At 40.2% G+C, this 23,087-nt stretch overlaps 1 protein-coding gene across 1 annotated transcript in view; it reads left to right on the top strand.

The window, feature by feature from the left end:
• LOC139314066 (vitamin D3 hydroxylase-associated protein-like) overlaps positions 1-18,058 on the top strand; it is a 34,452-nt gene extending 16,394 nt beyond the window's left edge. The window contains exons 9-15 of the mRNA XM_070939587.1: positions 238-335; positions 1,543-1,642; positions 4,128-4,171; positions 7,974-8,013; positions 12,782-12,890; positions 15,622-15,767; positions 17,724-18,058. Coding sequence (XP_070795688.1) covers positions 238-335; positions 1,543-1,642; positions 4,128-4,171; positions 7,974-8,013; positions 12,782-12,890; positions 15,622-15,767; positions 17,724-17,858 — 672 coding nt within the window. The 3' untranslated portion in view covers positions 17,859-18,058. The remainder of the gene's footprint in view (positions 1-237; positions 336-1,542; positions 1,643-4,127; positions 4,172-7,973; positions 8,014-12,781; positions 12,891-15,621; positions 15,768-17,723) is intronic.
• Positions 18,059-23,087: the final 5,029 nt, after the last annotated feature.

Below are 23,087 nucleotides of genomic sequence, written 5' to 3'. Positions count from 1 at the left end.
CAATCTGGTAGTTTTAGGATGTGACCCTTAGGCTGTGCATCTGTGCTGTGTTCCTATATGTAATTGGCTTCATTCATTCTATGGTTGAACACATGGCTTCTGGCAAATTTGGGGGAAGAAGTAATTGCAAGCCATAAACAGATTCATGTTTGCTCAACTTTTAAAAGCAGAGTAATTCTTTGTTTAAGTTTATTGTGTGCCGGTAACTATGGATTTTGTTTTTCTTTCCTCTCTCAGCTGATACCGTTCACACCACCTCGCATTGATTTTTTGGTGGATGAACTCTTTACCAAAGGCCTCTATGCTGATGGAAGTTCCACATTATTGGAAAAATTGTGAGTGATTAAGTTCTACATTATTGAAAAAAATGTGAGTGAATCACTAAATTTTATCACTAAAATTTGATAGAAAGAATCAGTCTTTTTATTATTGTTTCTGTTAAGGATATTGTTGTTGTATTATCAACTAGCAGAGTGTAGAGCACAAAGAAACATTGCCGAGAGCAATGAATAAGAGATGTGCAAACTGGTTTATCAAAAGTTTACTTTATAGTGAAAAAACAATCTCATAGTCTTTAAATCAATCCAAGTCTTTGCCAGTTAAATCAGTCCAGTGATACAAAATCTTCTTACCACACAAACAGTATTTGGTTAGAATAACAAACTCACTCTGGTTCACAAACCACGATGGTAGCAAATTCATCCAACGATGATAGCACAATGGATAGCACTCCACACAATAGTAGTTTATCATCAACTGAATATGTTACAGTACCTTTCTTAAATAGGTTCACAACTAATTACAGCATGACTCAGCATTACAATGAATCAGCAGGAAAACTTTAAAGTCACACAATACATATTCATATTAAAGTCACAGAACACATATATTGCCTGGACAACTTGTTAGGCTCAAACCATATCCTAACAGTTTCCTTCCTATAAATCAAATAGCATATAAATGTATAAATCCTGCCAGCAAGGAACAGACCAAATAAAGCTTATGATTTCCAATAGCATGAATATTTGGTAACCTGATTGCTGGAAAGAAAGTGCCTGAATCTTTTGTTTCTCCCCTTTTCCTATTTGACTTTTCATAGAATCATGCGACAGGTGGCAGCAAAGGTTACTCAACACAACTTCTCTTAAACTAGAATCTTATCTATCTACCTGTGAGACGACCATAATGGCTAGGAAATTGGGTTGGAGGTTAGCAAGCCCTGATTTGAATTTGAGACCCAAGTGCTGCTGCGGGGTGGGGTGAGCTCTCATCCTTTGCTTCAGCTCCTGCCAGGGACATGAAAAGAGCCTACAACTGGGCATCCCCCAGACAATAGTTATGTCACCAGCTAATCTTTTCAACCTAGAGGCATCTTGGTGCTTCTGACATGAGTGCAACACTCTACCTATGAGGGATCCTGAACTAATAGATGAATAGTTCTTTTCCTCCCAACTTCCCATCTTCTAATTTGTGTCCTTGTACAAGAAAAAGGGTCTGTTACTTCCTTATACTCTCTCTTTCTTTCCCTTTGTACTATTTCAGTGATGGTGAATTTGTGGATTCCACTTGGACAAACCAGATTCGTTGTTACAGAATGCCGGACCTGCTGAAGAGACTCTTGGCTCTCCTTTTAATGCCTGTGGTGAGTTCTCACATTTTTTTACCCCTATCTGCGCAAATACACAATACTAATTTTCAGAATGAGTCTCATTTTATCCATAAGCAAAAACGATGGAGGTGGAATATACAATAGGCTAGTAAGAATTTATAGGATTTTTTCTGGTTCTTCCATATGAGTGGCAAACTGCTTTAACTTGTCACTGGGATTTTTCTGTGTCTAAAAACTCCTGAGTGACATTTCAGGGGTTTTTTTTTCCATTACTTTGGGTCAGCATCATCCTATTTAGATTAAAGATAAACACTATAGCAATGCCAGCCAGGTTCTACTGAAGAAGATCGGTAAAAAATTGATTCCACTCCTCATTACCCAAGTTTGTAGGCTAATCCCTCAAAATGCAATTCAGAAATTCCTGGTGCTGCTGTTGATAGATCAGTTGCTGTGATGTATAGCCTGTAAAATCTAGGGAAATGTCAAAGGCTATCAGATAGATGCAGACAGGAAATAATAGCCTGAAGGGAATGCAAACACTGAAATAGCTTTTTCCAAATTGATGTCCTTTAGATACATTTGACTTCAATTCCCAGAGACTTCTAGCAAGACTGAGGAAAGTAAAGCTTAGGTTCTCTTAACTAGGCTAAATGTGATAAGCCTATAAATCAGCCAATGGATTATGTATTGATATCTTCTCTGCTAGAATAATGTGATTCCTAAACTTCAATTAAAAAAGATTAACAAATGAAGAAGGAGTAAAGTATCTGACAAGCCAAAGGACTAGAAGTGAAACTTACTGTATATACCAGCCTTTCTCATCTTTCTGTTGAGTTGGGATTAGAATTCAAGTTGATTGGGAATTCTGGGAATTGTAGTACCAATACAGCTGGAAGAAGCAACCCCTGAAGAATGGTTCTAATTTGAGGGTTAGTTCTTTTGAGCATCATGGTGCTTATTCATGAGAAAAATAAATTGATTGTCTTGTAGGAAAGTCAGGAAGATGAGAGTGTTAAATGAGACTCTTTATGATCTGATACAAAAAAAAAAAGACACTGTTTTAATATTCTGGTCAGTGTTTCAAAACTACCTAAGGTTTAGATGTTTCTCGTTGCCGGGAATAATTCTGCAAGGCTGCTCAAGTCCTTGGAAATAGAGCCCTTGATATGCAACTGAAAATGTGATTGCTTCTTTCGCTTGTAATGCTTTTACGAGCATCTTTCTCCTCATTTCCATTGATTTGCTATTGTTGTATTTAAATCAGGGAAATGATGCTGGATCTTTAGAGAAAATAATGTTTCTTTTCTGTTTTGAAGTCAAAGCTGAATTGCAATAGAAACATGTATATTTGATTGCCTCCTTCACAGACTAGCTCAAAATGGCTTCCATTTTGAGCTCGGTCGCCTCAGTCAATCTTGTTAACAGAAATCAAGCTCTAGCTCTCTTCTTTATAAAGTGGAATAACCCAGGTGAAAATCGTAATCTAAGAATAATGACCCTGATGCAGCCACGCTCAGGTTTTCACATGTTGCTTTTTGATGATTCAATTCCTTACGAAATGATGGGGTAGAAAGTGGCTCTTTCACTCCTCTGCTACGGCTCACAAAAATATGCATCACAATTGCCAATGCACGACACCTGCCGGCATGCGATTTATTGAGCCTTTCAACCCCCAGTAGGCCAACCATGGATAAATCCAAGAAAAGAAAAGTTTCAGAAGAAAACAGAACGTTTAATTCAACTACATATGCTAGTTTTGTGGCTACTCAAGAAACAGTCAGACATGGGAAGGGTTTTGTGGCTCATGGTTAGTGGTGGGTTGCTCCCGGTTCGGTCCGGTTCTATAGAACTGGTAGTAAAACCAGCAAGAGGCTCCGGCCACCCGCCACGACATCATCATGGGTGATCTGTGCATGCGCAGAAGCTTCTGTGCATGTGCAGAAGTGCAAGCGAGTGAAGCAAGCAAGCTCGCGCTCCCATTGCGAACCGGTAGTAAAAGGTAAGTGGAACCCACCCCTGCTCATGGTGTTTTCTTTTCTGTGGGAAATGGGTCCAAATGGCTGTTTGAGCAGACCCCTGTTCTAGACAGTTAGAAGGCATGCTAATTGGTTCCATGAAAGACTAGAACACAGTTATGAGTAGAAGATTTTAAGCAGTCTTTTTCAACCTTGGCAACTTGAAGATGGGTGGACTTTAACTCCCAGAATTCTCCAGCCAGCTTGTTGGCTAGAGAATTCTGGGAGTTGAAGTCCAGCCATCTTCAAATTGTCAAGGCTGAGAAACACTGATCTGAGACCAATGGCTTCTGGCCTTTTGGGAAAAGATGACTGACTAAGATAGATTGGTATCCTCCCTCCAAGCCAGCAACCAGAGAATAGACCAGGAAGATACAGAATAAGGAGAAGGAGTCATAGAATTGCCAAACAATTAGTAAACTTCAAAGGCCAGTAGGTTTGTTTAATACTGTATAATAACCTTTTGCTATATGTGGTTTTCTAATGCAGTGTTTTTATTTTAGTTCCCACGAATCTCCCGACATCTGCGTGCCCTCCTTGGAGTAGGGTAAGAGAATTTTATGGTGTTTTCTCCCCCCCTTTTTTTACTTTAACATTTATATTGGGTTATAAGATAAAATAAGATACAAAATATGAAAGTAAATAAGAAAACGAGGCGGAGGGAGGAAGAGGGGGAAGAGAAGGATAAGAGAAAAAGAAACATTGACTTCCAGCTCTCTCTGTTGCAGTAAAATAAGGCATTAACATCAAATCACAACTTTTTGTTTTTTCATAATAATACGAACAAGCTCTATCAATCTAATCGGTAAAACCCAAGATCAAAGTTTCATTCTTTTCCACTTCAAGCACAAAGTTGAGAAGCGGTCTCCATGTGAAAATGAAAGTACTTGTATTCTTTTCTTTAATCAAAATAGTCAATTTTGCCATTTCAGCCAACTTCATCAATTTCTTATGGTGTTTTCTTCCTTAAATGGGTGTTGTTCCTGCAATATCAGCCTTTGGATTTTACTGTGTGCCATCAATCAGTCTCACCTCTTAACAACATACGCTTAGGTTTCTCCAGGATACAATACCAACCTATGCAGTAGGGTACTGTTATGCTAGTAGGAAAGACCTTTTATAACAGTATTTGTAGTAGAAGTTATTCAGGAAAAGTAGAAGTAATATAAGAAAGAAAATTTTTATTTTTAAAGCTGGTTGTTGTCTCTGCATATGTGCATATTTTATACCTTTTCATTTAGCTATACTATATTTCATATAACTGTACTTTTACATATATGGGTTTCAGGGGTGGGTTCTCCTTACCTTTACTACTGGTTCGCAGCAGGGCCACGCACGTGTGCTCGCTTCGCTCGCGCAGAAGCTTCTGCACATGTGCAGAAGCGTTTTGATGACATCAGGGTCGGTGGGCGGAGCCTTCTGCCGGTTTTACTACTGGTTCTATAGAACCAGTGCGAACTGGGGGCAACCCACCACTGATGGGTATGTGTGAATATGTATGTCCATTAAGACTCTCCCAGAGAAAGGAAAGTAATGCCTTCCTGAAATGAAAACTTGAGAAAGAATAGCAGTATAGCAGATCTAGACTCAATATTTTCCAAACTGCTGCCAAAGCATCAGTTTAGTTGAGATTTGCTTAAACTGGTTTACAGCAGGGACATGCATAGGGCAGGAACAGCATAATAAATCTGGGACAGGGTGCCTTTGCTCTAAGACAGTGGGGTCAAACTCAAGGCCCTGGGGCCAGATCAGGCCCGCAGATCTGCTTAGAACTGGCCTGCGGGTCTGCCCTGGAAACAGCAAAGGACCGACCTGCGGTGCATCTGCCAGAGAAAATGGAGCTTGTGAGGGCCGCGGGCAGCCCTCAAGAGCTCCACTTTCGCTGGCAGAGGGTTGCAGGAGGCAGTCGCACCAGAAATGGATCTTAGGAGCCCGTATTCGCTGGCAGAGCGCTCAGGCCGCCACAGGCACCCCCGATACGAGTGACGTCAAGATGGCCATGCCCACCCTGTCCACACCCACCCTAGCCCCCCGAGGTCAACCACAACCATGATGTGGCCCTCAATGAAATCGAGTTTGACACCCCTGCTCTAAGAAGTTATCTTTGGGTTATTAATATAAACATTTAAACTTTGAAAAGTAGTCATGCTACATTCTCTCCAGCAGAGGACAGCATTACATTGGCCACCGTACTGCATTTCACAGAAGTTGGACATAGGAAAATATTTTAATTTGAATGATTTGGAACAATCTTTGGATTTACATATGACAATAACTGACATGCTGAAACTGAAAGAGAGACATTCCAGAGTTCCTAGGGCCGTGTTGGCGAACCTATGGCATGCATGTTACAGGTGGCATATGGAGCCATCTGTGCCATCTGTGGGCACAGCATTGCCTTAGCTCAGCTCCAGTGCACATGTGTGTGCCGGCCAGCTGATTTTCGGGCCTTTTGGGCCCATTGGAAGTCGGGAAATGGCCGTTATTGGCCTCCAGATAGTCTCCAGGGGAGTGGGGAAGGCCGTTTTTGCCCTCCCCAGGCTCCTAGAAAGCCTCTGGAGCCTGGGGAGAACAAAAAACGGGCCTTCCGGTCCCACCAGAAGTTGGGAAATGGGCCATTTCCGGCCTCCGGAGGGCCTCTGGGGGGATGGGAAAGGCTGTTTTCGCCCTCCACAGGCTTCTAGAAAGCCTCTGGAGCCTGGGGAGGGCAAAAAACAGGCCTACCAGGCCCATCATGTCATAACATGCCAAAAGCGGGGGGAGTGCGGGGGGGGTGGCATGTGCATGCACAGAGGGCGAGGCACATTGAATTATGGGTGTGGGCACGTGCACACATGACCCCCCACGCGACCCCCACGCTTTTGGCACGCGACAGCAAAAAGGTTATCCATCACTGTCCTAGGGGCTGGGATCAAGTATTTGTTTCAGTGGCCTGAAGGAGTTTCAATTTGTATATTTATTGTGGAGAAGCAAACAAGGATATGAAATGCAGTTAAATCAGGGGTGAATTGCTCCCGGTTCGGACCAGATCGCCTGATCCAATAGTGATAGTGGCGGGTGGTTCGGAGCAAAAATCCCCCCCCATGCCCAGCTGAGTCACGCAATCATCAGAGGCTTTTTTTCTTAATTTTTAAAAGCATTTTTTCTACAACCTCTTTGGCCAAAGAGGTTGTAGAAAAAATGCTTTTAAAAGCCTCTGATGATCCCAGCTGAGTTGCCTGATCGTCAGAGGTTTTTAAAGCATTTTTTTTTCAATCTCTTCGGCCGAAGAGGTTGTACAAAAAATGTTTTTAAAAGAAAAAAAAGCCTCTGATGATCAGGAAACTCAGCTGGGATTGTCAGAGGCTTTTAAAAGCATTTTTTTACAACCTCTTCGGCCAAAGAGATTGTAGAAAAAATGGTTTTAAAAGTAAAAAAAAAAAGTTGGCCATGCCCACTCAGTCACATTAACCCCCACCAAACCATGCCCACAGAACCGGTAGTAATGAATTTTACATTTCAGCAACCATGGACCAGCACTGGCTCGTGGCATGCCAGAAACTGGGCCACACAAACAAGCGAAGTGGGATGCAGGCAGCACACGAAACCACACACCTTCCAGTCCACAGAAAAACCACTCTCCATGGAACCAGTCCCTGGTGCCCAATAGGGTGAGGGCTGCTGAATTAGGGGATGGACAAACCATTAAAATCCCTTCCAGTGAGAATTGATCATCTGCTTATGCACAAAGCAACAACTTGTTGAACGGTTGGTGCACAGGTTCAGAGGAGGGTTGCAAAGATGCAGGGATTTCAAGACATAATCTACTATGCAAGGACAATGGGGAAACTTAATTTGAAGAAGAGGAGACTGAGGGAGATAGGATCTCACTGCTCAGGTACACAGAAATATATTATTGAGAAAATGGTCACTGCCAAGGAGACTAGGACCAGAAATGATAGGTATAAGTTGCAGCTATCTAGATTTCATTTCAATATAAGAAAATAATTCCTAAATAGAAGAAATAGAAGAAGAATAGCAGTCTGAGTAAGCTGGACAAGATAATTTGGTTGTTGTTTTTTTTCTATATTGTAGAGTTGAATGAGATTATATGAATGAGAGCATATGCACCAAGACAAATTCCTTGTGTGTCCAATCACACTTGGTCAATAAAAAATTCTATTCTATTCTATTCTATTCTATTCTATTCTATTCTATTCTATTCTATTCTATTCTATTCTATTCTTATTTTATTCTATTCTATTTATGGTCTCTTCCAATTACACAATTTTATGATTCTATGGCATAACTATTTTGTTGATCTTTTTTAGTATGCTAATGTTGATTTTCATGATTTCTGCAAATTTTAGATCAGTCAAAAACCACTGGAAGAACAATGTGGATCGGATGGTGAGTCACTTGGCCAAAGATTCTAATTCTGTAAATATTTCCCAACCAGAACAAACAAAAGAGCTGTTTCTTTTTAAATGAATGCAGCCCTGGGTTTATTTTTGTACTTTTCAATACTGTGCAGAAAGAATAGAAAAGAATAGTTAGCAAGCCCCTTACACTACATAATCTTCCTATAGGGTTACCCCGTATATTATGGATTCTAGAGTTATAGCTGAAGCAAATTCCGTAATGGTTTTTGTGTGGCACATCAGTATGCAGTTGAGACTGTTGTTATTTCCTGTAACACATGTCACCAGATAGCTTTAAAGTGGTCAAACATGATGACCTGATTGGCTTGGATGGTGAAATGGAGAAACACTATATGAAGTTTCTCAACTTCTTTTCCAGTCTTTCCTGAGCTTGCTTGCAAAGCAACAGTTTCATGGCTAAAGTAAATAGAATTAGTGAATAGGTGGGTTTTATTCTTAATATGCAAAAATGAGAAGACAGAGACACAAAGTCCTGCATTTCTTCTTATGCACTAGGACAGTGATGGCTAACCTTTTTGCCGTCCCGTGCCAAAAGCAGGGGGAGCATGGGGGGGTCATGCACGCGCGTGCCCACACCCATAATTCAATGCCCCCCGTGCCCCACCCAACCCTCTGCATGCGTGCGCAACCTCCTCGCAGTCCCCCCTTTTGGCATGCAATGGCATGGTGGACCTGGTTGGCTCATTTTTCGCTCTCCCCAGGTCCAGAGGCTTTCTAGGAGCCTGGAGAGGGTGAAAACGGCCTTCTTCACCTCCCTGGAGGCCCTCCGGAGGCCGGAAACAGCCCGTTTCCCAACTTCCGGTAGGCCCGGAAGGCCCAAAAATCAGCTGGCTGGTGCACACATGCATGCTGGAGCTGAGCTGGGACAACGCTCACATGCCCACACATATGGCTCCGTGTGCCACCTGTGGCACACGTGCCATAGGTTCACCATCATGGCATTAGGACTTCCAGAATCCAATTTAATTGGCAGTAGCCACATATGTCCTGTGGGACATCAATTGTACTATATAGTAGGACAAGTTGAAGCTCAGGACTTATCCAAGCCTTCTACTTTTTTTATCAATATGATGTACATCAGGTATCTATAACAGAAAAATTGCCAAATTTGCGCATGTGGGGGGGTGGGTGGGGGAAGGGAACTTCATAAAAATACATTGTCTTTTTATCAGTAAGCTTTCTGATTATTCATCAGATAGGGCAAAACCTATATTTGAATACCCAAAGAGATCAGGATACATTCCTTTGACTGTGAAGAGTCCTCTTTCCCTGATCAGGTTTATTTCAATTCTAAGGACAAGATCCTAGATTAACTCTGAGAAAAACTTCATTAAACTGAGTATACTATTTTGCAAGTGGAAAGCTATTTCATACCTCTTCGTTAGGGATAAATCCAATTAAATTTAATTTATACAGTATGTTACCATCATATCAATAATCCCAGATCCTAACTTAACTAACTGGCTGTCTCTTCAGGCATCTTCCTTTGATAATTCATCTCAGACCCAAACCCAAAGCTGATATAGTGAGATCTAATCAAATCCATTTTTTATTTGCTTATACCTAATACACAGAATCTTGCCAGACTAAAGCTATAACCTTCTGACCTAATAGATATACCCTGGAAGATTCTAGGTTGTGGCTACACCAAACCTTTTCCTTCCATCCTATATCCAGTTTAGGACTCCTACTGTCTAGAGACTCTCTCTGGAATGTGCTGCCTCCTCCCTGGGAAGCTGCAATGCTACTGCCGACATTTCTCTGACTCTTTATTTAAGAGTCACCTTCCACCACATACAGACTCCTAATTGGCTTTCTTGCAGTAGAGCCCCACCCTTTTCTCATTCTACTTTTCCCAAAGCACATACAAAGTTACTAATTAACCAGAAGTAAACATGCCAATTACTAGGGTTGCCAGGTCTGCTTCCAAAAAATAGTGGACAAGCGGGGGGGGGGGGGTGTTAAGTAGTAAAAAAATAAAAAAAAATTACAATTAAATTATATATTTTCTTACAAACATTTTAACACGTATTAAAATAATCACTTCAAAACTTTACTTAACATTCAAAACATCAAATATATTATAATAATATGTAAAATATTAAATTACATTTTAATTTCATCATAAAGCTTTTGAATAAAAAAAATGTCCACTATTTTGTGAAAAAAAATAGTGAACATAATGTGAAAAAAGTGGACTGTCCGCTCAAATAGTGGACACCTGGCAACACTACCAATTACTATTGCATTATTACATTTCAACATCTGTTTGCCCAGACAGTTCAGATAATTACCCACGAGCATAGGGGCCCCATACTAAATGTATGTTACCTCTTTAATGCACCTTGTATCATATAAATACAGCAATATATTTATTACATTTTACTGCATTTTTAAAGATAATACTAACATGCAAATATGTTTAATTTTATCAACCATTTACATTTTTATTTCTCTGAGTAGTTGTCGTAGGGGCTCCAGTATACTGCTTTGCCCTGGGCCCATTATGCTGTTAAATTGGCCCTGATCCTAGACAATAGATATGCTATATGCTTCTGAAAGGGGTAGAAGAGTGGGGTAGGGTTCTTTAGCATTACCGCAAAATTAATCTGCACAAAGTTTAGGTTTGGTTGAGCTTCTGAGATTTATTTGTTCAGATCAAGGGTTGGTATGACCGCCAACTCTTTTAAAAATGCATTTGGCAGTACCCTCTGATACTGGGAGTGTCAGATAACATGCAGTTGGATAAAAAATGCTTATTAAACATTCACAGCATTTGCTGGTAGTTATTATCTGAGATTATTATTATCTGAGATAATAGTTATGAGATAACATAATATTTACGCTATGACCTTTGTGCCTATTTTGGAATTAGGACCATTTTTCCTTTGTTAATTAAACTAGAGTTCACATTTGAAATCTTGAAATGATCCTGCAAACAGTCTTGAGAGACTACATATTTAATTTGTTTTTTGAGAGGTTAGAGTGTAAGGGCTGATTTGGTGGGAAGAAAAGATATTTTATCCCAAAGGGAACTGATGAAAGGTATTAGCTGGATAAAACAGAGATAGGTAAATCTCGGGGAAAAGAAATTAAAGAGATAGTCTCAAGGACCTTTCAGTGTTTCTGTGCTTGAAGTCTCTAACTGCTGCTTGTGGCACATGCTTAAGTCCGAAGCTTTCTTTAGCACTCAACAAATTTTTATCCTTTTGAGAGCTAGAAACTTCAGTGCTTTTCTTTTTTAACATTCTACTCTAACTTGCAAGAATCCTATTGGGAAGCCAATGCTTCTCTATCTTTATGAGAGACAACATTGTCTGCAATCTTGAAAGAAGCTCTGGTTTGTTCCCATCCTTAAGATACATTCTTTGGATTCAGGCACCCTGAACAATTATTGCCCTGATTCCAATCTCCCCTTGTGGGAGAAGTTGTTGAGAAGAGGGTTGCAAATCACCTAGAGAATGCACTAACCCAGGGGTCAGCAACCTGCAGCTCTGGAGCCGCATGTGGCTCTTTCACCCCTTTGCTACAGCTCCCTGTCACTCAAAATGTACGTCACAACCACCAATATTCAACACCAGCTGGCACACAATTTATTGAGCTTTTCAACCCCCGGTAGGTCAACCATGGATAAATCCAAGAAAAGAAAAGTTTCAAAAGAAAACAGAACGTTTACTTCAACTACATATGCTAGTTTTGTGGCCGCTCAGGAAATAGTCAGACACGGGAAGGGTTTTGTGGCTCCCGGTGTTTTCTTTTCTGTGGGAAATGGGTCCAGTGTTTAAGTATTTAAGGTTGCAGTCCCCTGCCCTACCCAATGGATTATCTGATTTCCTTTCCATTAGTTGTTGGCCATAGGAGGAAACTGCCTCAGTTGTGTTGGTAGATGGGTATTGAAATGACTGTACTCCTAGGGACAATCAACACCTGACAGATTTCAAGATCATCAACCATGGTAACCCTTCTGAACTGCCTGTGAAGTTTGGAATTAGAAGTATTATTTTGCAAGGGTTCTTTTTCCTGAGTGGACATTTCCAGTCAATTGTAGGAAGGAAAAAGATGTCAGCGTCTCACCGCTGACATAGAAAGGAAGATAAGCCCTGGACTTTTGCCTGCTAAATCCCTTTGAAGCTCGGTCTCCGTGGAAATGAAGGGGGGGGACATTCCTGTGAAATGACGAGACAAGAAGTCAGGAGAATGACTTGGAAGATAGCCAATGAGAAGCAGAGAATTGGGGATTGGAAAGGGAGGGATTGGGGGACAAAAGGTCAGTCTTGTCCGCACGAGTCATGATCCGGTTGCTGTACTCGAATAAAGAGAAGATTTCCTTAAAGATTGGCAGTTTGGAAATTCATTTATTTTGCGATAGCATCGAAGTCTGACAAAAGAGATTGATCCAGCAACTATTTATTTGTGCCCAAGTTATGAGTAGCTGCCCCTATTATTTAATACCTACATCAGGGGTGTCAAACTCACGACCCACGGGCCGGATGCATCACATGCATTTTTCTGGCATTTCCATGGAAGTCTTGATCTAGTGCATAGCATAGCTGGCTGGGGAATTCTGGGAGTTGAAGTCCACTCATCTTCAAGTTACCAAGGTTGAGAAACATTGGCCTAGAAGCTATAGGAGCTAGATGGGATAAAGGAGGCTGAAATTGAACACCTTGATCACTTTTTGCTGCTACTAGCATTATGCTCTTATACACCACCCGTTTTATTTTCTTTCTTTCCAGGCTTACCGTGATGAATTCATTGCAGAATGGAGAAAGTTGAAGCTGGATGTCGTGCTTTGTCCTGCCTTGGGCCCAGCCTTTAATCTAGGATATGCTGGCAAACTATTTGGTATCAAACCATACTTCCATTATCACTTTCTCTGTGTACCTTGTTCTTTTGCCTGTTCTAAGAAGGGTTAGATACCAGGGGTATGAAAAAAAACATCCCTGCAAGGTGGACTGCCCCTTCTTTTTGAAGCTCTGACATCATTCTTTTGATCACTCCAGCTCCTGAATTGATTGGGAGGAGGGCACTGTCAGATGAGGCCCCAGATGCCAGTAAACCGAATTTCAGTCAAATCAAATTCAAAACAGTTTGAAACTGTTCTTAGAGTTATTTCAGATGATTTATCAAATGATAAAATAATGCAAGACAAGCATCTGGCACAGTGGTGGGATTCAATTTTTTTAACAACCAGTTCTGTGGGCGTGGCTTAGTTGGGAGTGTGGCTTGTGATCATGTGACTGGGTGGGCGTGGCTAGCTGGTCATGTGACCGGGTGGGCATGGGTATGTGCATAGGGACTACTCAGAGGGCTGAAAAAAGTCATTTCTGACTGGTCCTCGCACTTATGACCGGTCTCGCACTTATGACCATCCTCACATTTATGCCCGTTGCGGTATTCTTAACAACCATGTCAGTCATTTCACCACTACTTGTCTTCACCACGGTGACAAGATAGGGCGCAAAACGTAAAATGTGAGGACAGTCATAAGTTCGAGGACTGGTTAAAAGTGCGAGGACCGGTCAAAAATAACTTTTTCAGCCCTCTGAGTAGTCCATATGCACAAAAGGATACAGCAATAGAGAGGGAAGAAGGAAGGAGAGAGAGGGAAGGAAGAGAAGGGAGGAAGGAAGGGAAGGGAAATTAGAGTAGGAGTGAGGGTAAGAGAGGGAGGAAGAGAGGAGGAGAAGGAGAAAGGAAGAGGAAGTATGGAGAAGAAGAAGAGGGAGGGAAGAGAAAGTAAGAAGGAAAGAAAAGAGAGAAGTGGTAGGTTTGAGGAGAAAGATTGCTGTACAATAAAAAGGATGAAAGGAAAGAAAGCCAACCCCAAACAAATATAAAGATATTAAGATAAAGAATGAATTGTTAAATTTTAAAGAATAAAAGAGAACAAATATGAAAAAATAGCAATAATTAGAAACATACATACAAACATACAATGTATTTTCTTTGAACAGAGTTCTTGGCCGGTTCACAAATTTAAACAGTGTTTAGTCATTTCAATTAAATTTACAATTTCTATATTTCCTTTTTGCCATATTTATTTTTTTAAAGAACCAATATTACCCTTCATCCTCATCTCTAATCTTAATCAAATTCAATTTTTCCCTTCTATTCTATATTATACCCCTTCCCATTGTCATCTATTTTTATATCAATCCTCACATTGGTTAATTATGTAATATTACAGTTGTTTAATACAAATTCAATATTTTAATATAAATCAATTAGTTATATAACTATCTTTTTTGTATATTAATCAATATGAACATGAATATTCCAATTATTTCCATGCAATCCAATTTCTTACAAATCAAATTAGTTTTTCTAGCATAGCTAGGGAAAAAAAAAACGGCTCCAGTACTCTTTGCAGTTAGCAACATAGTCCTGTGCAAAACAGCTGAGAGCAAATCAGCTGAGAGTCGGGAGGCTGATCTAATCAACTTGTGCTAATTAACCTATGCTGAAGCTGAAAGGGGCTGTTTTTTTCTTGCTGTTTGCTTGCAAGGAGGTAACTGCTGCGAGGCACAGGCCAAAGGGTGTGGGCCACCCTCCTTGTCACTTAGCCCCCCCGTAACCCACTTTTGCCTCTAGCGCCCCCCTGCCGCCCCCCTTGCCTCTTACCACCACCCCCTAAGGCATGGTACCGCCCACTTTGGCAACCACTGGCTTAACTACTTAACTACTTAACAACCGGTTCTACCAAAGTAGAATCCCACCATTGGGTCTACCCATTTATTTTTGCAGGCATCGGTCTACTCATTTGTTTTCTTTTAACACTGATCAGCTGTAGGGCGGCCCTTTGAAGCCCCGCGGCAGCTGCGAGGCCAATAAAATTACAAAAAAACACTGAACCGTTTGTTAAATTGCTGGCTCGCTGACCCCATGCCCACCACTATTTATTGGCAATAAATAGTGGTGCGGAGGGGCGGGGCAAGGGGCGGGTCAAGCCAGCAATTTAACAAACGATTCGGCCAAACCGCCTAGAACCGGCAGAATCCCACCACTGCTCTGGCAGCTCTGACATTTCAGGCTCATTTCCTTATTCCTCAAAAAAAATTTAAAAAAAAAATCCCTGAAGAGAAGATGATGATGCCTTTTCTCCGCAAGCACCAGATCTTTTCCCGCACTTGTAAATTGCTCCAATTTGCTCACCAGAAAGCTATTACCCTGAAGCATAGCTCTCTTGTTACTGTATTCGTGTAGTTATATAGCAGTTGTGGATCTCAACTCTAATAAGAAAGAAAATGGTTCTGAAAACGTTATGTTTTCATCCTCCCTCGTTCAGAACAAGTTACAAATGATGCTGGCAACTCTTGAACACATATTCAGCATATTTTATTTGCTGGTTTTCTCATAAAAGCCAAAGCCTCCCACTCCTCGGGCAAATGCATCACTGCCAGCATATTGTGTTGGCGCTGTTGGCATCCACCCCATGCTTGTGGAGGATGGAACTGAGTAGCATCTGTGGGCTGCAGAATGGATTGTACTGTTACGCTATTAATATGTTACAGTCACAACACAATGGCCTGATCCTGTTGAGAAATAATTAACTTGTATATGGCATCTTTTCTAGTGGCTACTACTTATACCCATCTATATAATGTCTTGAATTTTCCTGCTGGAGTTGTACCAGTCACAACAGTTACACAAGCAGATGAAGAGGCACTGAAGAATTACAAAGGGCACTATGGAGACTTCTGGGATACGAGAATGAAGGAGGTTAGTTAACAGCAAGAAATGCAATTGCCATATATGGGAGTCAAGGTATTGCCGAAATCTTCCCTTTGCGGTACAAAACTTTAGCAGAATGGATCCTTCCTGGCTGCTCCCCTGAAACTGGTGAAATTGCCAACTCACCATGGCCAACTTGCCATGGGACAACTTGCCATGCAACAATTTAACAATTCAATTATTTAAAATAAATAAAAATATTTAAATTTTTGTCATGCACTTCATTCTCTATCTCCTTTTCCATCCTTTCTTTCAAGATTCTATTCTATCTTTTCTTTGATATTAGTGTAACACTTATCTTGCAGCGAGTAGTCCCACAGCAAGTTGGCCATGGCGAGTTGGCTGTGGCGAGTTGGCCATGGCAGGTTGGCGAATTGTGGTGAATTGTCATAGACCCGCTTCGTTCATTGGCTGCATTGAGGTTGAGTTGGATCCCTGTTATTACTAAAGAAAACTGTACTTTAAGAATATTTTTTTCTGATTTGAGCATGAGTCTATTTAATTGAAATAGGTCCTACTGAGTTATAAAGGACTTTTATCTCCTTTAAGGGACTTTGAGCTATAACTTGGCATGATCCTATAAGATGTGAATCTGCCAAAAATATAGCTTTGAATAGGCTGGGAATTCTGGTGACTTCATTGACATGACAATATTGTTGGCAGTAATATTGTCAGACTGTATTTGCATTTGAGCCCTTTTTGCTATGGAAAATGCTCATTGGAGGAGAAGTTATGCCTTTATGGTATACCTCTAGCTCAGGCCTGTACAACTTGATTATCAGATTCAAATGATGTAATTATGTAAAGGTTGCTAAACTTTATTTAAAAGAATAATTGTTTCCATATTCATATTTTTTCTTCTATTTTTCTGATTGATGATTGCAACAAAGATGCATCAATCAATCCAGTGGTGAAATTCAATTTTTTTTACTACCAGTTCTGTGGGCGTGGTTTGGTGGACGTGGTGTGGCTTGATGGGTGTGACTTGGTGGGCATGACAGGGGAAGGATATTGCAAAATCTCCATTCCCACCCCACTCTGGGGCCAGCCAGAGGTGGTATTTGCCAGTTCTCCAAACTACTCAAAATTTCCGCTACCGGTTCTCCAGAACCTGTCAGAACCTGCTGGATTTCATCTCTGAATCAATCCATCCATCCATTCATTCTTGGCAGCAATAATCAGTCAGCCACTTCCATTGCCTAGTTTATTGTTGTTGCTGTTGTTGTTGTTACTTTCTAAGAGTTTCTGGTGGTAGATACTATAAATACTAATTCTGCCTTTTTTATGGTCAGCCAAGAGTGACTAGTAGCTGGCTATATAGTCTTGATCTTGCTGCAATATCTAGGTTAAAGAATTATTTAGCATTGGGATCCATATTTTATGGGCAGCCCTATGTTGTACACCTCAAAATCTCTAATAGTCTAGCCCTTGTAAGCATGCATTCATGGTTCAGTGGTGGGTGCCAATGGTTCAGTGGTGGGTTTCAAATTTTTTTTACTACCAGTTCTGTGGGCGTGGCTTGGTGGGTGTGACATGGCTTGATGGGTGTGGCATGGTGGGCGTGGCAGGGGAAGGATACTGTAAAATCTCCATTCCCACCCCACTCCAGGGGAAGGTTACTGCAAAATCCCCATTTCCTCCAGATCAGCTGGGACTTGGGAGGCAGAGAATAGATGGGGCCCAGTCAGAATTTTTACTACCGGTTCTCCGAACTACTCAAAATTTCTGCTACTGGTTCTCCAGAACTGGTCAGAACCTGCTGAAACCCACTTCTGCAGTGGCTATGGATGGGTGTTGGATCAGTGACTCCCATTAGACAAAAGAAGGTACTTCTGCTTACTTTCTGCTAAATTTCAAGTCACATTGAATTCAAGGACTGATTTGCAGTCAAGAAGACTGATGAATACGTTGAGTAAAGTCTTACTGTTTGTGTTTCTCCTATAGGCTGTGAAAGATGCTGTGGGACTCCCCGTAGCAGTACAGTGCGTGGCCTTGCCATGGCAAGAAGAATTGTGTCTTCGGTTCATGAAAGAAGTGGAAAGAGTTTCCCGTGAGAGATGGGGAAAGAGAAAAATATGACTGTCAGAAAGAAGACTGCAAGGAACGTTGACCTTTCTAAATAAACTTTATATTGACTTATGCAGTTTATTGCTGGGTTAGCTCAGTTATATTTTCACCAATGTTCAGCAAGATAAGATATAGAGAGATTAGAAGATATGGTTTAGAAAGTAGAGAATTTTTGGTAATGTTTTGTAATTAGGGCTAAATAAAAGCATATGGACAACAAGATCTTTCAGACAGACCCTTTGAATTATGCTATCACTTCAAAGGTATGATACAATTATTCTGTCACTCCTTCATCAACTATTGGCACTTTTGAGAAAGCTATAAATGGGAAATGCTGGTGTCAGCAAATTCTGTACTGTAAAATTCTGTGATTGAGATAATTTGATTGTGCAATAAAAACCTTTTCGGTAAACCTGAACAGATGAATCTGGGACAATTTAAAATCAGTCCAGTGATCTAGGATGTCACTGCGGTAACTGATACCACCCAGTCCTTTGAATCCCAAAAATTATTTGCAAAATTGAAATGAACGTGTTAGTTCTATATGAAAAAAAACATTGCAAGATAGATTAATCTTCCAAAAGAATGAATGGAAAGTACACAGAAGGAAAGATCATCTGGAAGTTGCCTGAATCATGGTAAAAAGAATTATAATACAGGATGTCACAAACATTTATGGACGTATACTAAAGGAAGCTTGGAAAAGGATATTTGGTGAAGTGGTGAAATAAAAAAAAGGTTGTAGAAGGATGGAAAAAAGAATATAATGATATTAAAACGAATATAAAAGATAGATTCATGTGCATATAGAGAAAATACAGTTCCAAAAAATATAAGTCAAAGAGAATGAGGCATGGTTAAAATTACAGTGGTAGATAGAGAAATGCAGACTGATTCTCAAACCAAGCTGGAATTAAAATATTACTTTGGAAGTGGGTGAAGTGGACTACAAAAGAAATCTACAGAAAAATAAGTGGAATTAAAAATGCTTGAAGGAGCATTTGGAAAATAGTGGTGTGTCAAAGAATGGAATTGAAACAAATAGTACTAGAATTAGTATTCAGGAAAAATATGGTGAAAAGCAAATCATAAATGCTGTGAAAATGGTTTTTTTTTAAAGGTAAGATTGCAAGGGTAACTCTGTATATGCTTAAATATAGTAGTAGTTTGCTAACTCTAATCCTTTATGGCTGTTCAACTTGTTTAATTTATTTAATAAATGTATATGCCACAACTTGTTTAATGTGTGTATAAAGACACACACATGCCTGACAATCGGAAGAGTGCCATTATTGTTCTCTAATACTGATAGTAAGACTGAAAGCAAAAATTATAGGGGGTTCGTTTAAGTGTCCCTGGATTGTGATTGAAAGAGGATCAGAGGTGACAATAGACACATTTTGGGAAATGCAATTTGGCTTTATGATGATCATGGAATACGCAGACCATATTTTTTGCTCTTTAGCGAGTCACTATGAAATGTATGAATATGAGGAAGTTTATTGGACATTTTGTTAACTTAGTTAAAGCATATAATAGTAATGAGTACTAATTTATTACATTTACATGCTGCCTGACTCCCAAATGTTAAAACATTTAAAGACAAAAAACAATAGGAAAAACATGAAACGGCGCTAAAGACAAAAAAAACACAACTGCAAAGACTAAAGAACAAAAATGGCAACAAACAAACAAACCCAGAGGGAAACAGAAAGGAAGAAAGGAGTGTTAGTCATCCTTTCCAAAGATTTGGGTAATGATACACACGAAAGTCTTCAGAATTAGATGTCATGCATTTCAGTGTCCTAATTTATCACACTCTCTCAAGGATTCTTGGCTAGTTTGAATGCAGCTCTGCATGTCTATGAGAGCGATAACATCCAGTAGTGTTGGAGAGCTGAGTGCAGTTGTTCATTTTAGAGGCTGGAATTCTGCAGAGCTCCTGCTTCCACTTGGCTTCTGAGTTTCTGTTCTTCTAAAGGGAATGATGGTTTTGTGGCTTGGCAGATCCTCCTCAGTAGCCAAGATTTCATCAGTTTCCTACTGTCCTTCGGTAAGGGGTCAGCTGGGTGCAAAGCACACGTTTGTCTTTCCTTTTCCTTTTTCCTTTTCTTTCTTTCACTTGAATGGAGATTCTTATTGTTGCAGGAGATGGGACCACCAGTCACTGACCTGTAATTTTTCTCTTTTTCAATAACACGTTGCAAATGTGGATCACTGCCAAACTACTTCTGAGGGTTTTGAAACTAAAAAGCCTAAATGGTGTGAAGTGTCCCGCTGCCCCCCACCCGCCCCATTTGTTTCTCTTAAATACTCTCCCTGCCATTTGGAAGCTCAAAATTAAACACAGTTCCTTTGAAAGGAGAGACAATCAGCTTTTGTGGAGTATGCTGATTCATTTTCATTTCAGCATTCCTTCACCAGCACTGCCTTAACATTGGGAAAACCAACGCCTAGAAATATTTTTCTCCACCTCCAATATTTTTCTGACATTGTAAAATAATGCCACATTTCCCAACTAGATAGTGGTCATTAAGGATCCTGGTTGATTTCTTAATGCACACAAGAGAAGGGCTGGTCTGAGCAAGTTAAAGAGAAACGGAGAAAAGGAGCATAAAAAAAGTAAGTGTGTAATTATCCTTCCCTACTTTTTGCAATCAAAAGGGGACAGGGGACAATAAAAGAACCACCTTATGCTTGTCCTTAACAGATTTTTGGTACAAACAAATGGGTTTGGCGCCCGTGCCTGCAGCACTGATAAGTGCTCAAATCAGGTATCTATAAAAGACTTTCCCATAAATGTTTAACCCAACTTTAGCCTTAGCACAGATTCACACACTCTGCTTGGCTCATTGTCAGTACGGGCAACTCCCTGTTTCTTGAGAGCAGAACAGATGACCTAGTCTTCCTCCCATTCCTAGCCCATTGTAAATGCACACCCCAACGTTGATTCAAAACTGCTGGCCTCCAACTTGCCTTGCCTTAAGCTCTTTAGGGTTCTGTAGACAGTGTCCAGCATTTCATGTCCTTCTAGTAGAAGCCTCAGTTCTGATTGGCTACCCCAGTATTTCTCAACCTCAACAGTGTCTCTCAGAGTTTGCTGGCGGAGAAATTCTGGGAGTCAACGTCCACACATCTTAAAGTTGTCAAGGTTGAGAAACACTAGGATACTGCATGACTCCTCCTCTCCAGTGGGTCCAGTGACTTGATAAGACTATCAGATTTTCCTAGCTTCCAGCCAACTATATTTTCTGCTGGCTAACAGTTAAAATTATAATTTGCAGCTGCTAGTCTGTGAAATCAATGAACTATCTTCAACCCTAAAGCTCATGTTCCAATTAAGCCTTACATTTCTCTTTGAGTATTCTTTTGAGTTCTGCCCAGGCTGGATAAAGCATGGTTCCCTTGTTTTCCTACTCTATTCCAGTGGTGGGTTGCTCCCGGTTCACACCGGTTCACAAGACCCGGTAGTAAAAGATTTTAGTAGTTCAGAGAACCAGTAATAACATTGGCTGGCCACGCCCCCGAACCGGTCCTCAGCCCGGTCGCTGCTTGCTTACCCCGCCCACCACATCAGAAGCTTTTTTTTTTAACTTTTAAAAGCATTTTTTCTATAACCTCTTCGGCTGAAAAAAATGCTTTTAAAAGTTTAAAAAAAAAAGCCTCTGATGATCGTGCGGCTCAGCTGGGATCTTCAGAGGCTTCTGAAAACATTTTTCTGCAACCTCTTCAGCCGAAGAGGTTGTAGGAAAAAAAAATCCCTTTAAAAGCCTCTGGCAATCCCAGATGACTTGTCTGATCGTCAGAGGCTTCTGAAAGCATTTTTTTCTGCAACCTCTTAAGGTTGTAGAAATAATGCTTTTAAAAGTAAAAAAAAAAAAATTGGCCATGCCCACCCAGTCACATTACCCAAGCCACGCCCACAAAATAAGCCACGCCCACAGAACCAGTAGTAAAATATTTTAGAACCCACCCCTGATCTATTCACAGTATTGCAAAGATTACCACTCCCACCATCCCCACATGCACGCACCTGTGTTGTTATATGTAGCAAGATACTGATAGCAGAATAACTGGTAGTTATAATCTTATCAAGCTTGGTTCAATAGGCTCCTTTTAGAGAACTGGGTGTGGTTGAATTATTAAAATTGATTGGTTCCACCCAACAGTTACGTTAGCCAGCAAATGCAATGCATTCTGTTCTTCTTAGCTGAACTCTTCTACTGAAAGGTAACCTCAAAAAGAAAGATATATCTAAGACTCTTGCTAGTGTTAAGGTTTACAAAAGGTAGCTGAAATGTGTGGTTTTTGTTCCTCCTTGTGTTATGTGTGGGGAAAAGGTGCTGTCATCATGTGAGCTTCTACCACAGGACTGAACTACATTTTGAAAGTTGGGGTAGCATTTAGAGGGTTTGAGAAGGCAAGGATTGAAATAGTTGGGAATTAACACAGAATGGGTTTTTTTTTTTTTTTACTTTTTGTTGATTTTAGGTTGACCTCAACAGGTGGTAAACCTGGTAAGATTTGTCTAGGCTTAGAAGCTTAGTAAGGTTGGTTAGCTTTTATAATGCAGATTCCGTAGCAATCCTAATGTATTTTCTGAATGCTTCTTACAGCCGAGAGACTAGTCCTGTGCTGTAGGAAGAGTGGACAGCCAAACACCCTAAAGGGATGAAAAGTTATACTTACTGGAAAAGAAATCTGAAATGTATGAATAATTATTGTGCAAACCCAAACACAATAAAATATTAATTTAAATAAAAAATTAGGGTGCCAAGTTTTTACTATTTGTGGTTTTAATAGTTATATGTCTATATTAATTGTACAATGATACTGTTTTAACTGTTGGTTGGAAGCCACCCAAAGTTTGATGTAAGATGGGCGGCTATTTTAAATAAATACAGAAAATTAGACATTCCAAGAAAAGATACAAAGCGTCAGAGAATTTTGCTTATGCTGTGCTTGTATTCCCTACTATCATTCTACACTCAACAAAGAACATCTTAAAGACCAGATTACTAATCTGAATGAGCACTAAAAATAATGATATTATAGTGAATAGTGAATTATAAGTAAAAAAGTAGAGATAATCCATATAAAGAGAGTTGGAGAGAAGAAAAGTCTAATTTTCATGCCCTTTTCTCCCTTGGCATCCTGACGAGAAGATTTATTTATTTATTTATTTATTTATTTATTTATTTATTTATTTATTTATTTATTTATTTATTTATTTTTACAAGT

The sequence above is a fragment of the Pituophis catenifer genome, unplaced genomic scaffold (genome assembly GCF_029215685.1).
Source record: "Pituophis catenifer annectens isolate HBS135680 unplaced genomic scaffold, rPitCat1.0.hap2 SCAF_3, whole genome shotgun sequence".
NCBI lineage: Eukaryota > Metazoa > Chordata > Lepidosauria > Squamata > Colubridae > Pituophis > Pituophis catenifer.
This window is presented reverse-complemented; position numbering and strand designations above follow the sequence as displayed.